Source organism: Papio anubis, chromosome 2 (assembly GCF_008728515.1).
Source record: "Papio anubis isolate 15944 chromosome 2, Panubis1.0, whole genome shotgun sequence".
Classification (NCBI taxonomy): domain Eukaryota; kingdom Metazoa; phylum Chordata; class Mammalia; order Primates; family Cercopithecidae; genus Papio; species Papio anubis.
In genome coordinates this window covers 191211781-191225412 of record NC_044977.1, presented here as the reverse complement: position 1 = coordinate 191225412, position 13632 = coordinate 191211781, and the positions used below count along the sequence as shown (strand labels likewise).

Below are 13632 nucleotides of genomic sequence, written 5' to 3'. Positions count from 1 at the left end.
CATTCCTGGGACTCACCCTTCAGGGCAGTGAGTTCCCTTCTGGTTTAGGGTGATTCCAGAGGTGCTGTCCAGTATTCTCTGGAATCAGGGACCCTAGAAGCCCACGTGGTGCTCCTCCCAGCTATGTTTGTGGTGGTACCTAATCTGCAAGACAAAATCCCCTTTATTTTTCCCTCCCCTTTTCTGAAGCAGGAGGAGTCTCTCCTCGTAGCCACCGGAACTGTGAATGTGGCCGGTCACACCTGAAGCCTGCATGTCTCAGAGAGTCTTAGCTGAGGCCCACAGTGTGTATTACTTGGTTACTGCTGGTGATTATTCAGGGTCTAAGGTCTCTTTAGTCAGCAGGTGATGAATTCTTCCAGGCCTTGATCCTTCCCTTCAGGTTCCTTCTGGCCCAGGGTGTGTCTAAAAATATCATCCAGGAGTTAGAGCCTAGAATGGGGACCTCACGACTCTGCCTGGTGCCTTATTCAACTGTGGCTGAGGTGGTATTTATGCTGCACAACAGAGTCCTGTTTATTCTTTCCTCTCCTCAAGGAGAAGGAAGGAATCTCTTGGAGCTGGGAGCCTTGCTGCCTTTGGTTGGGGAATGTGTGACACAAGCTCCCTTAGCCACACTGGCTGGTGTCTCACTAGGTCATGTACCTCCAAGTCCACTGGCTCCGAGCCCAGCACAGCACTACAGCTTGCCTAGGAGTTACAGTCCTTGTGACCCAGCCTGCCTTTTAATGTTATTTAGGACCCCAGAGCACTTCAACCTGTGGGGGCAAGGCTTGCGAAAACTCCAGTTCCACCCTCCAAGCTGTGTGATTGTCCTGTCCTGGGGCTGGTCTCAGTGCTGCATTCATTGGCGCTGGCTGAGTCCTGCTGGGGTTGGCAGCGCTGCCTTCTGGCGAATGGTCCCACGGTGGCTGTGCTCTTTCCGCATGCGCAGCACAGATTCTTCCTCGTGCCGTGTGGTTGCTACGAGCGCGTTGGGGAGGGCTGGGGCCAGCCATTTAAGACTGTCTTTTCTATCCTTTTCACTGCCTCTTTCAACAAGACAAAGGTAAAAGCAGGTACTATGATTGCTCACATGATTTTTGGTTCTTATGAAGGTGCTTTTTGTGTACGTGGTTGTCAAATTTGGTGTTCCTGCAGGGAGGACCATCAGTGGAGGCTTCTATTTGGCCATATTGCTCTGCCTTTTGTTGCGATGAAGTCTTATTATGTTCCCTAGGCTGTTCTCGAACTCTTCGCCTCGAGTGATCCTCCCATCTTGGCTTCCCAAAGTGTTAGGATTGCAGGCATGAGCCACTTTGCCTGTCCCTGAATAATATTTAAATAAATCACAGGGACTTTAAACTACAAAATGTATACTTAGAGCCAAAGACACCTTACTTGTAAGAACTGGAAACGGGGATAATGCTGTCTATGGATATGCAGCCTATTCTTTTACTAACCTTTCTGGACTAGCTCTTTGAAGTGCATCTTAGCTTTCATCCTTTCCTGAAGAGAGCAGAGATAGTGCCGCTTTAACTGTGTTCATACATGTATGAGGAATAACTTTAGTGTGAGCTGTTGGTTTTAAAGAGTCATACATTATTCTGTGCACTTTTGTAAGTTCATAATGAGCAGATTGGTCAACTGACATTTTTGATTATTTGTAATATATATGTTGCTTGGAATAAAACTGTTAATTTCCAGAAATATAAGTGAACCTTAGCTTTTCTGTTGGTGGCTTTTAAACTTTTATGATGGGAAAATGTGTGAATTTTCTCCTGGGAAGGTATAGACTAGAGATTTAGATACCAGTAGACTAATTGCGGAATTTCTGTGTAGCAGTTTAGTATAGCAAAGACTTAGCTGTCCATGAGGAAGGGCTTTAAGAACAACAACTACTACCAAAAAAAAAAAAAAAAAAAAGAAGAAAAAGAAAGAATTAGCTGTTAGGTAGCTGTGACTTGAGAATTGGCAAGTCAGAGACAGAATCGTTGCTTTATTGACAACATACTTTTCACACTAATGGAAGTATTAAAAGTATACAGCCTACATTATTGTGGCTGGGTGCAGTGGCTCACGCCTGTAATCCCAGCACTTTGGGAGGCTGAGGTCAGGAGTTCGAGATCAGGCTGGCCAACATGGCGAAACCCCATCTCTGCTAAAAATACAAAAATCAACTGAGCATGGTGGCACATGCCTGTGTCCCAGCTACTCGGAAGGCTAAGGCACAAGAATTGCTTGCCGAGATCATGCCGTTGCACTCCAGCCTGTGTGATGGAGTTATACTCTTGTCTCCAAAACAAAATCAGTAAATAGCCTAGATTATTGACATCTAATTTCATGAAATACTTGTCATTCTATTCAAGTGTATAGAAAATTTAATTTTGGTAATGTTACATTTTAAAGGCAATAGCATCCTGGATATAGGTATGGGCCAAGGTTTCATGATGAAGTTACTAAGAGCAACTGCAACAAAAGCAAGAATTGACAAATGGGATCTAGTTAAAGAGTTTCTGCACAATCAAAGAAACTGTCAACAGAGTAAACAGACAGCCTATAGAACAGGAGAAAATATTTGCAAACTATTCATCTGGTAATGCTCTTACATCCAGAATTTATAAGGAACTTAAATTATAAAGAAAAACACAACCCCATTAAAAAGTGGGCAAAGGACATGAACAGACATTTCTCAAAAGAAGATGTACATGTGGCTAACAATCATATGAAAAAAAGCTCAACATACTGATCATTAGAGAAGTGCAAACCCAAACCACAGTGAGATCCCATCTCACATCAGCTGGATGAGATACCATTACTGAGTATATACCCATAGGAATATAGTTCTGTTACGAAGACATATGTATGTGTATGTTCATTGCAGCACTATTCACAACAGCAAAGACATGGAATCAATCTAAATGCCCATCAGTGGTAGACTGGATAAAGAAAATGTGGTACATATACACTGCGGAATACTATGCAGCCATAAAAAAGAATGAGATCGTGTGCTTTGCAGGAACATGGATGGAGCTGGAGGCCATTATCCTTAGCAGATTAACATAGGAACAGAAAACCAAATGCCACATGTTCTCACTTATAAGTAGGGGAGCTAAATGATGAGAACACGTGGACACATACAGGGGAACAGCATATACTGTGGCTTTTTGGAGTGTGGAAGGTAGGAGGAGGGAGAGGATCAGGAAAAATAACTAATGGATAGTAGGTGTAATACCTGGATGATGAAATAATCTGTACAACAAATCCCTGTGACACATGTTTACCTATGTAACAAACCTCCACATCCTGCACATGTACCCCTGAACCTAAAAGTTAAAAAAAGTTGAAAAGCAAAAAAGAGAAAAATGTTCTGCTTTTCTCTTTGGAATATAATGATTTTTAAAACAGCTTTATTAAGGAATAATTGACATAAACTGCATAGTTAGAGCATACAAATTTGATAACTTTTGAGATCCACATATCTCCATGAAATCATCACTACAAATAATTTAGTGAATATAACGATCATGCCTGAAAAGTTTTTCTTTGCCACTTTGTAATTTCTATTTCTCTCTCTTCTTCCCTCATTCCTAGTCTGTCATGAATATGTTTTCTATCATTATTGGTTTGTTTGCATTTTCTAGAGTTGTATGTAAATGGACTTTTGTGGTCTAGTTTCTTCAGTGTTGTTATTTTGAGATCCAATTATATTGCATGTTTCAGTCCTTCATTCCCTTTTTATTGCTCAATACGATTGCATTGTATGGATTTATCACACGTTTTAAAATCCATCCACCTGTGGATGGTTATATTAGCTATCTACTGCTGTATAACAGATTATTTGAAAACTCAGTGGCATGAAACAGCATGCATATCTTATCTTACAGTTTCTGGGCCAGGAATTTGGGAGTGGCTTAGTTGGGTGACTCTGACTGAGGAATTTCATGAGATTGCCTCGGTCTCTGGTCCTCTGACCAAGGATCCTCTTTGCAGGGATGCTTGATTGAGTGTCCTTTTGACATGGAATCTGGTAACTGCTGAAACAAGTGATCCAAGAGCAGCATGGGCAAACAGGGAGCTTCAATGCCTTTTTTTTTTTTTTTTTTTTAAAGACAAAGTCTCACTCTGTCGTCGAGGGTGGAGTGCAGTGGCATGACCTTGGCTCACTGCAACTTCTGCCTCCCAGGTTGAAGTGATTCTTGTGCCTCAGCCTCCTGAGTAGCTGGCATTACAGACGTGCGCCACCACAGCCAGCTAATTTTTGTATTTTTAGTAGAGTTGGGGTTTCACCAGATTGGCCAGGCTGGTCTCAAACTCCCAGCCTCAAGTGATCCGCCTGCCTCAGCCTCCCAAAGTGCTAAGCCACCGCATCTGGCTGGAAGCTTCAATGCCTTTTATAACCTGGTCTCAGCAGTCACACGTTGTCACATTCTTCATGATACTATTTGCTAGAAATAAGTCACTCCATCCAACCCACACACAAAGAGCAAAGAACTGGGGCTGCTTTTGAAGAAAGCAGTGTTAAAGAATTTGTTGTCATATTTTAAAACTACTGCAATGGACTTAGGGGTTGTTTTTAGGTTTTGACTATTACAAATAAAAATGCTTATTAAAATACATGTAAAAATCTGTGTAGACATATAGTTTTATTTATGTGAATAGCTAGGTGTAAAATGGCTAGTTTGTAAGATACTGTTATGCTTAAATTTTTACTGTTTTTAAAGTAAAGACTATAAACCATTGCTAAGAGAAAATAAAATATTTAATTTCTTTTATTAATGTTTATATTAATTTTTAATACAGTCACGCATCATTTGACAACAGTGATATATTCTGAGTAATGTGTTGTTAGGTGATTTCCTCATTGTGTGAGTATCGTAGAATGTACTTAACACAAACCTAGACAGTGTAGCCTGCTACACACCTAGGCTATGTGGTATAGTCTATTGCTTTCAGGCTACAAACCTATACAGCATGTTTCTGTAATGAATACGTTAGGCATTTGTAACACAATGGTAGGTATTTGTGTATTTAAACATAGAAAAGGTACAGTACAGATACAGTACTATAATTTTATGGGACCACCGTTATATGTGCGGCCTGTTTTTGACCAAAATGTCATTATGCGGCACATGACTGTTTTACATTTCTTAAAAAGGTTAATATCTGTAAAGGAAACCTACACAAATGTTGTTTTGCGGAGTGGGTTGTACCATTTTCCATCAGCAGTGTAGGAGAGTGCAGGGGTTCCACGTGCCCCGCAGCACTTGGCATGGTCACTTTTTAAAATTGTTTATGGTTTTAATTTGCATTTCCTTATTAATAAGTAATGATGTTGAGTATTTTGTTTCTTTGCCATCTATGGATCTTCTTTGGTGAAGTGTCATCTTTTGTTCATTAAAAAAATGGATTTAGGCTGGGCACGGTGGCTCACGCCTGTAATCCCAGCACTTTGGAAGGCCGATGCGGGCGGATCACGAGGTCGGGAGATCAAGACCATCCTGGCTAACACGGTGAAACCCCGTGTCTACTAAAAATACAAAAAATTAGCTGGGCGTGGTGGGCGCCTGTAGTCCCCGCCACTCTCGAGGCTGAGGCAGAATGGCCTGAATCCGGGAGGCGGAGCTTGCAGTGAGCCGACATCGCGCTACTGCACTCCAGCCTGGGGGACAGAGCGAGACTCCATCTCACACACACACGCACAAAAAAAGAAAAAAAAAAAGAGAAAAGAAAAAAATGGATTTATCAGTTGGGGTAGTGGCTCTTGCCTGTAATCCCAGCCCTTTGGAAGGCTGAGGCGGGCGGATTACTTGAGGTCAGGCGTTCATGACCGTCCTGGCAACATGGTGAAACCCTGTCTCTACTAAAAATACAACAACTAGCTGGTGTGGTGGCATGTGCCTGTAATCCAAGATACTTGGGAGGCTGAGGCAGGAGAATCACTTGAACCTGGGAGGCGGAGGTTGCAGTGAGCCAAGATCACACCACTGCACTCCAGCCTGGGCGACAGCACAAGACTCTGTCCCCCCCCCCAAAAAAAAAAAAAAGGATTTATCTTCATCTGTGCTGAGTTATCGTATGCTTTGCTTTGCTTGTATTTTCTTCCATGCTTCGGCTTGCCTTTTTCATTTTTGTAGCAGTGTTTTTTAAAGATCAAACTTTTTTAAATGAAGTCAATTTATTGATTTTAGTTTTTTATAGTTTTCTTTTGTGTTCTGTTAAGAAATGTTTGCTTAACCCTAGTCAGTAATTTTTTTTCAGTGTTTTCTTGTAGAAGTGTAGGTCTATGATCTATTTCAGGTTAAATTTTATAAATGTCCTGTGGTAAGGGTTGAAGTTCTTCTTTTTCCTCTTTATTATTATTAAATTATTTGCATATGGCTCTGCAGCTTGCTCTGTACATTTTCCCATCTTTATTGGCACCTTTGGTAAAAAAATAAATAAATAAAAGTTGACCATATGCGTGGGTAATTTCTGCTTTATTGGTCTTTTTTCTTTTTTTTTTTTTCCTGAGACAGTCTTGCTTTGTTTCTGGGCTAGAGTGCAGTGAACTGAAAATGACTCACTGCAGCCTCCACCCCCTGGGCTCAGGTAATCCGCCTGCCTTAGCCTCCCAAGTAGCTGGGACCACAGGCACATGCTACATACACGCCTGGCTAATTTTTTGAATTTTTGTTGAGACGTGGGGTCTCACTTTGTTGCCAAGGCTGGTCTCCAACTCCTGGGCTCAAGTGATCCTCTCAAAGTGTTGGGATTACAGGCGTGAGCCACTGTACCCAGCCTTTGCCTGTCTTTATACATTACCACACTCCATTGATTATAGTAGCTTTCAGAGTAAGTCTTGAAATCAGGTAGTATGGGTATTCTAACTCTGTTCCTCTTTTTCAAGGTTATTTTGGCTATTCTAGGTCCTTTATGTTTTCATATAACTTTTAGAATCAACTTTTCGGTTTCTACTGAGATTTGGAGCGGAATGGCATTCAATGTATAGATCAATTTGAGGTGAATCAGTATTTTGCTAATAATCAGTCTTCCAATCCAAACAGTATATGTGTTACTCAAAGTAGAGGGCCATAATTATTCTATTTGTGTGTGTATGATTTGCTCACTTTATTTGACAATCAGTGGTTAGTTCTTGTCCACAATGACTTTATCAATAGATTTTTGAAAGTGGTGACCGGCACATAGGTAATCAATGTATAGAGCTTGTGAATGTTCAGCTTCATCATGTTTTCAAAACCACATATGGGTACCCATGAGATACTGCTTGTTCCTTTGTTCCAGACAGCTTGGTTCTGCCTGGTGTCAAGGCGCACATCTAGAGTTCCCACCTCCTTCATGGCAAATTTCTGGATCTCTTTGAGTGCCTGAGGGCCACGCTTCTTGAAGCCCACTTCACGGATGTGCTTCTGAATGTGGCTGGTGTATCCTCGGGTCACCTTATCGATGGCAGGATGATTCTGAATGTTGATGGTGTACCCTCGGGTCACCTTATCGATGGCAGGATGATTCTTTTTCTTGCCGCCCATCTTTGTGGAGCCATTCTGCTGGACCCAAGTTAGAAATGAAGAGCATGAAAGATTGTCTCCATTTGTTTTTTTTTAGTTTCTCTGAGCATGTTTTGTGGTCATCACTGTGCAAGTCTTGCATACTTTTTGTCAAATTTATCCTTAAGCATTTCCTATTTGTTATTGTAAATGGTTTTTTTGTTTTGTTTTGTTTTGTTTTTTCTTAGATGGAGTTTCACTCCTGTTGCCCAGGCTGGAGTGCAGTGGCATGATCTCGGCTCACTGCAAGCTCCGCCTCCCGGGTTCAAGTGATTCTCCTGCCTCATCCCCCCAAGTAGCTGGGATTACAGGGATGTGCCACCACGCCCGGCTGATTTTGTATTTTTAGTAGAGACAGGGTTTTTCCATGTTGGTCAGGCTGGTCTCAAACTCCCGACCTCATGTGATCCGCCCACCTTGGCCTCCCAAAGTGCTGGGATTACAGTCGTGAGCCACTGTACCTGGCCAGTATTTTTTTTTTTTTTAATGTTCAGTTTCTGTTTGGTCATTGCTGGTCTTAGAAATACAACTGATTTTTATATTTTGACTTTGTTTCTACAGCCTTCTTAAACTCACTTATTAATTTTAGCAGTTTTTTTTTTGCAGGTTCCATAGGGTTATCTATGGAGCTGATCACATCATCTGTGGATAAAGACAATTTTATATTCTTCCTTTCTAATCTGTATGCTTTTTATTTCTTGTAAAAATTTATTTATTACATTGCTAGAATTTCTAGTGTAATGTTGAATAGAAGTGATGAGTAGACATTGCTGGCCTTGGTCCTGGTCTGAGGGTGAAAGTAGCCTTTTGCCACTAGCCAGGGTGTTAGATACAGAGTTTTCATATGTCCCCTTTGTTGCACCGAGGAAGTTACCTTATATGTCTGTATTCCCGAGAGTTTTTAAAAATCAGGAATGGATGGTTTTTGTTCCAGTGCTTTTTTGTATCTATCATACAGTTTGTTTTTTAAGTCTGTTAACCTGGTGAATTACGTTGATTTTTTTTGAATGTTAAATCCATCTTTCTTTCCTGGAATATATCCCAATCGGTCATGATGTGTTTTCCTTCTTATGTATTATTCTGATATGTCATTACTATATATTGTTAAGAATTTTGGCATCTATATTCATGAGGGATATTGCTTTGTAGCTTTCTTTTCTTACAGCGTCTTTGGTTTTGTTCTGTTTTCTCAGAGACTAGATTTTCTGAGAATTTTTTTCTGAAGAGTTTATGTCGAAGTACTGTTCTTTCCACATTAAATGTTTGGTAGAATTCAGCAATGAAGATGTGAAGACATCTTTGTGGAGTTTTTCACATTTTTTCTTTTTATTTATTTTTAATTTTTAATGTATTTGTAGGATGTGTTTTCCTTTTTATTTATTTTGTAAGGTATGTGTGCCATTTCTTTCTGATACTTTATAATTAGAGGTTGAAACTGCTTTACAGTTGACATCCATATACTCGCCCCAAAGGTATATTATGCTGCATTTGCTTTATCACATATCTATTCATTTATCCTCCCCTCTATCCATGCCTCAATATTATTAATGCATTTTAAAATAATTTATAGACAAAAGAACATTTCTTTTTCAAATAGATTCCCAGGTTTAGGTTTTTTTTACAGTTCTTTCTTTCTCTCTGTCTTGTCTTTTCTTTTCCTTTCTTTTCCTTTCCTTTCCTCTCCTCTCCTCTCCTCTCCTCTCCTCTCCTCTCCTCTCCTCTCCTCTCCTCTCCCTCTCCTCTCCCTCTCCTCTCCCTCTCCTCTCCCTCTCCTCTCCTCTCCTCTCCTCTTTTACTCTGTTGCTCTGGCTAGAGTGCAGTGCAGTGGCATGATCACAGCTCATTGCAACCTTGGACTCCTGGGCTCAAGTAATTCTCTTGCCTTAGCCTCTTGAATAGCTAGGACTACAAGTGTGTGCCATCATGCTTGGCTCATTATTTTATTTATATATGTATATACACACACACACACACACACACACACACACACAGAGAGAGAGAGAGGGAGAGAGAGAGAGAGAGAGAGATACAGATCATTACCATTATCCAGAAAGTTCTCCCATACTACTTCTCAGACAGGCCCAACCCACACCTCCAAAGGCAAGTGCTGTTCTTGTTCTGATTTTCTTCCGTAAAGTAGTTATGCTTTTTCTATAACTTCATATAAATGGAATCATATTGTACATATGTGTGTCTCTGTGTGTGTGTGTGTGTGTGTGCGCGTGCGTGCGTGTGTGTGTGACTTCTTTTGTTTGGAATAACATTTTTGAGATTGGTATTGTTGCCTGTTTCAGTAGTTCTCTCTTTTTAATACTTTGTAGTATAACTTAATATAATGTCATATTATTGCTTTATGCCCTACTATATGGTCAGTTCTCTTAAATGTTGTTAGTGTTCCTGAGAAGATTGGATGTTCTCTTTTCATTGGTTTTTTGTTTCTCTGTCTTTTCAACCAACCTAGTTAATATGCTATTTGTTTCTTCTTTATTCATTTAAAAATCTATTGTTCCATATTTACACTTTCATTCTTCATATTTTAAAGTTATTTTTAAATTTAAATATAACAAAATTGATTTTTTGTGGCATATAACTTCATAGGTTTTGACAGATGCATATAGTTGGGTTTCCACACCAAAGTCAAGATGTACAACAGTTCCATCAACTCCCCAGAAACCCTCATGTTGCCCCATTATTAACCCTTCCATCTTCCTCCTGTCAGTGGAAATCGCTGATTTTTCATCCCCTCAGTCTTGCCCTTTCCTGGATGCCATACAAATTTTGTTTCATTTAGCAAAATGCGTTGATTCACCTATGTTGTTGGCATGTATTAATAATCGTTCTTTTTTATTGCTGTATGAATGTATCATAGTTTGTTTCTATATTCACTGGTTGAAAGACATGTGGGTGTTTTCTATATTTTGGCAATTAGGAATGAAACTGCTATAAACATTTGAGTACAGGTTTTTGTGTGAACATAAGTTTTAATTTCATTTGGCCAAATACGTAGGATTGGGATTGTTGTATTTCATGTTCATGTAATTTTAACTTTATATGATACGGAACGTTTTAAACTGTAGACTGTGTCTTTTAAACTCTGTTCAGGGTATCCGTTTCATCTTGAATGAGACTTGATAGTTTTTGTCTTTCACAAAATGTATGCATTTCATCTGTTGAATTTGCAGGCCTACAGTTGTTTCTTAGCTTCGCAGATTACCTTTTTAATATACATGCAATCAGTAATAAAGACATGTCTCTCCTTCATAGTGTTTGAAATTTGCGTCTTCTTTCTGATCACTGTGGTTAGAGGTTTATCGATTTTATAATCTCTAAGAACCAAATGTTTTGATTCTTTGATTTTTCTCTGTTAACTTTCTATTTTCTATTTAGTTGACTTCTCTGATCTTTATTATTTTCTTTCTTCTGCTTACTTGGGTTTAGTACTTTGAGTTTAACATAATACATACAAAATTTAATTTCTCTCTGGAAGTAAATTGACAGATTTTGAAACGTCCAGATTCCTGGGGAATGTGTGTATGTGGTATTCGGGAGAAAACAGAAGACAGAGCTTCAGAGATAATGAAATTGTGGTATTTTTAATTAGTAGAAGAAAGGAGGATTTTCTTTTGAATATTGATCTTTCTGCCTGTTCATCTAACTTTCTTTCAAACTCTGAATGAAGTGTATCTGTAAATTATTAAAGGTGGAATCACCATGACAAGCATTTGAATGTTTATCCTACACAGAGCCATCTGTGCGAAATACGTGGCATCTTTTAAGTTGGGCAAAATACTATCTGGAGGAATCAGATTTCATTCTTGTCTCTACCGTTAGCAGTTACTTAACCTGAAGGATGATATAATGTTTACTTGAATTCAAAATACTCATTTAAGTCTGCAAGTCTTCCCAAATGAGTAACCTCTACCTCAGCTAAGGTATATGGTGTTCCTGGAGTTGTTTTCATTTGGTATGCTGTAGTGTATTGGAGTAAATAATTTCTGTAATGTGTGGACCAGAATTTGTATTCGTGTTTTAGATTGTCTTCCAAAGCCTGAATTAGAATTAAGGAACTATGTTGCTCCACTGTTTGAGCACTCTATTTAAATATTAAAGCAGGTTTGTTTTCCTCTGTAAATAGAAGTAATATTATTTCTGAGAGATGAAATTGGCTTATCTGTTTTGGGTTCTATTTTTAAATGGTTATTTCTTTTGTAGCCCTCAAAAAGAAATATAGGCAGTATTAGAATTGGAGAATTGATGAAGGGGTATGGTATTTATAGAACGATAAGAAAATTATTTTGTTTACTTTTCTAATCACTTAATATTACATTTTATTTTTTAGATCCTGTTTGACCAAACTCAGAGATCAATTAAGGCACAGCTTCAGAACTTTGTTAAAGAGTAAGTCAATTGCAGTGAAGAGGAAAGAAAATTAACTAGTTAATGATCAATCTGCGAATTGGTATCTTTTGGAAGAAGTTATATACCATGAATTACTGAAAATATTGGTGTTTTTATTTGCTTTGTGAAATGTATGCTGCATTTCTTCCTGAATTATTCTATAAGTAGATCAGACTTGATATCTTTCAGTGAATCACTTCTTCCACAAATACGTGTTCTGGAGGATACTTAGCTAGGATACATAGCTGTAGGTTTAAAAAATATTTTTAATGTAAATAATCTAATTGTTCTTTCACCATCAAAGAAAACCCCAAAAGTGGATGAAATACTATTAGCTATTGTAGTTGAAACTATGTTTTCCGTTATTTCAGTGTTTCAGTGTGGTGTTTTCTTTGAAGAGAAGATAATGGAATATATGAGAATGAGTCATGAAAGTACATGATTTTTGGACCCTGGTGTGGTGGCTCACACCTGTAATCCCAGCACTTTGGGAGGCCAAGACGGGAGGATCACCTGAGGTCAGGAGGCGAGACCAGCCTGGCCAACATGGAGAAACCCCATCTCTACTAAAAATACAAAATTAGCTGGGCGTGGTAGCGCATGCCTGTAATCCCAGCTACTCAGGAGACTGAGGCAGGAGAATCGCTTGAACCTGGGAGGTGGAGGTTGCAGTGAGCTGAGATCACGCCATTGCATTCCCGCCTGGGCGACAAGAGTGAAACTCTGTCTCAAAAAAAAAAAAAAAAAAAAAAAAAAAAGTACATGATTTTTGTTACTTATGAGTATTTTGTGTCACATTCATCACATTTTCTTTGTGAAATAAAATAGAACTGGAAATTTTAAAAATCAGAAATTTCCAAATTAGGAAAGTTTTTCTTTTTCACATTAATAATACAGTTTTTTCTCTTGATTCCTGGCTGGGAATATATAAAATTACAGATAAAGTTTATTATAATAGAGCTGTATGGTGGTGTTAGATCTCATTAAGATAGTACACTGTTTTTAATAGGTTAGATTTTGTTCTGGAGGTTATGTATCACAGTTTCTTTTCTTTTCTTTTTTTCTTTTTTGAATATCGAGACGGTCTGTCTCTGTTACTCAGGCTGGAGTACAGTGGCTTGATCATAACTCACTGTAACCTCGAATTCCTGGGCTGAAGTGATCCTTCTGCCTCAGCCTCCTGAGTAGTTAGGACTACAGGCGTGGACCACTTCTGGCTAATTTTTCTTTCATTTTTTATATTTGTAGAGGCAGATCTCACTATGTTGCTGAGGTTAGTCTCAAACTCCTGGCCTCAAAGCAGTTTTCTTACCATAACCTCCCAAAGCACTGGGACTACAGGCATGAGCCAGTGCACCCAACTAGATTCTTTATAAATTATTTTGTGATAGATTAATACTTAGAATGTCTTCATAGAATGCACACATACAGTTTATGGCTTCTTTCGAGGAGTTGAATGTCTTTCTTACATATACTTTATTATGATTTTTATAAAATCATTTGTCTTCCAGTTATTTTACCTAGCTCCCTAGTAGAAAAATACAAGCAAAGGGATGTTATGTGAGTAAGGTCATTAATGAACCAAGTGTTTCAGATTTTCAGACTATTGAAAGGGATACTGTTATTCTTTGCTGATGTAACGGTTCTTTCAGAAATTGATGTGTTCCAGTCTGGGCAATAATGTGAGGCCACAGAAATAAAAAATAAA

At 38.8% G+C, this 13632-nt stretch overlaps 1 protein-coding gene across 13 annotated transcripts in view; it reads left to right on the top strand.

Annotated features, from left to right (window-relative positions):
* The window catches only part of ACAP2 (ArfGAP with coiled-coil, ankyrin repeat and PH domains 2), a 178034-nt gene that overhangs the window by 92475 nt on the left and 71927 nt on the right, over positions 1 to 13632 (top strand). For all 13 annotated transcript variants that reach the window (XR_002520649.2, XM_017956123.3, XM_017956118.3 and 10 more), the window contains one exon: positions 11866 to 11924. Coding sequence is in view for 12 of the 13 variants with exons in the window: in XM_017956123.3 (XP_017811612.1) it covers positions 11866 to 11924 (59 nt within the window). In the remaining variant the exon portion in view is untranslated. The remainder of the gene's footprint in view (positions 1 to 11865; positions 11925 to 13632) is intronic.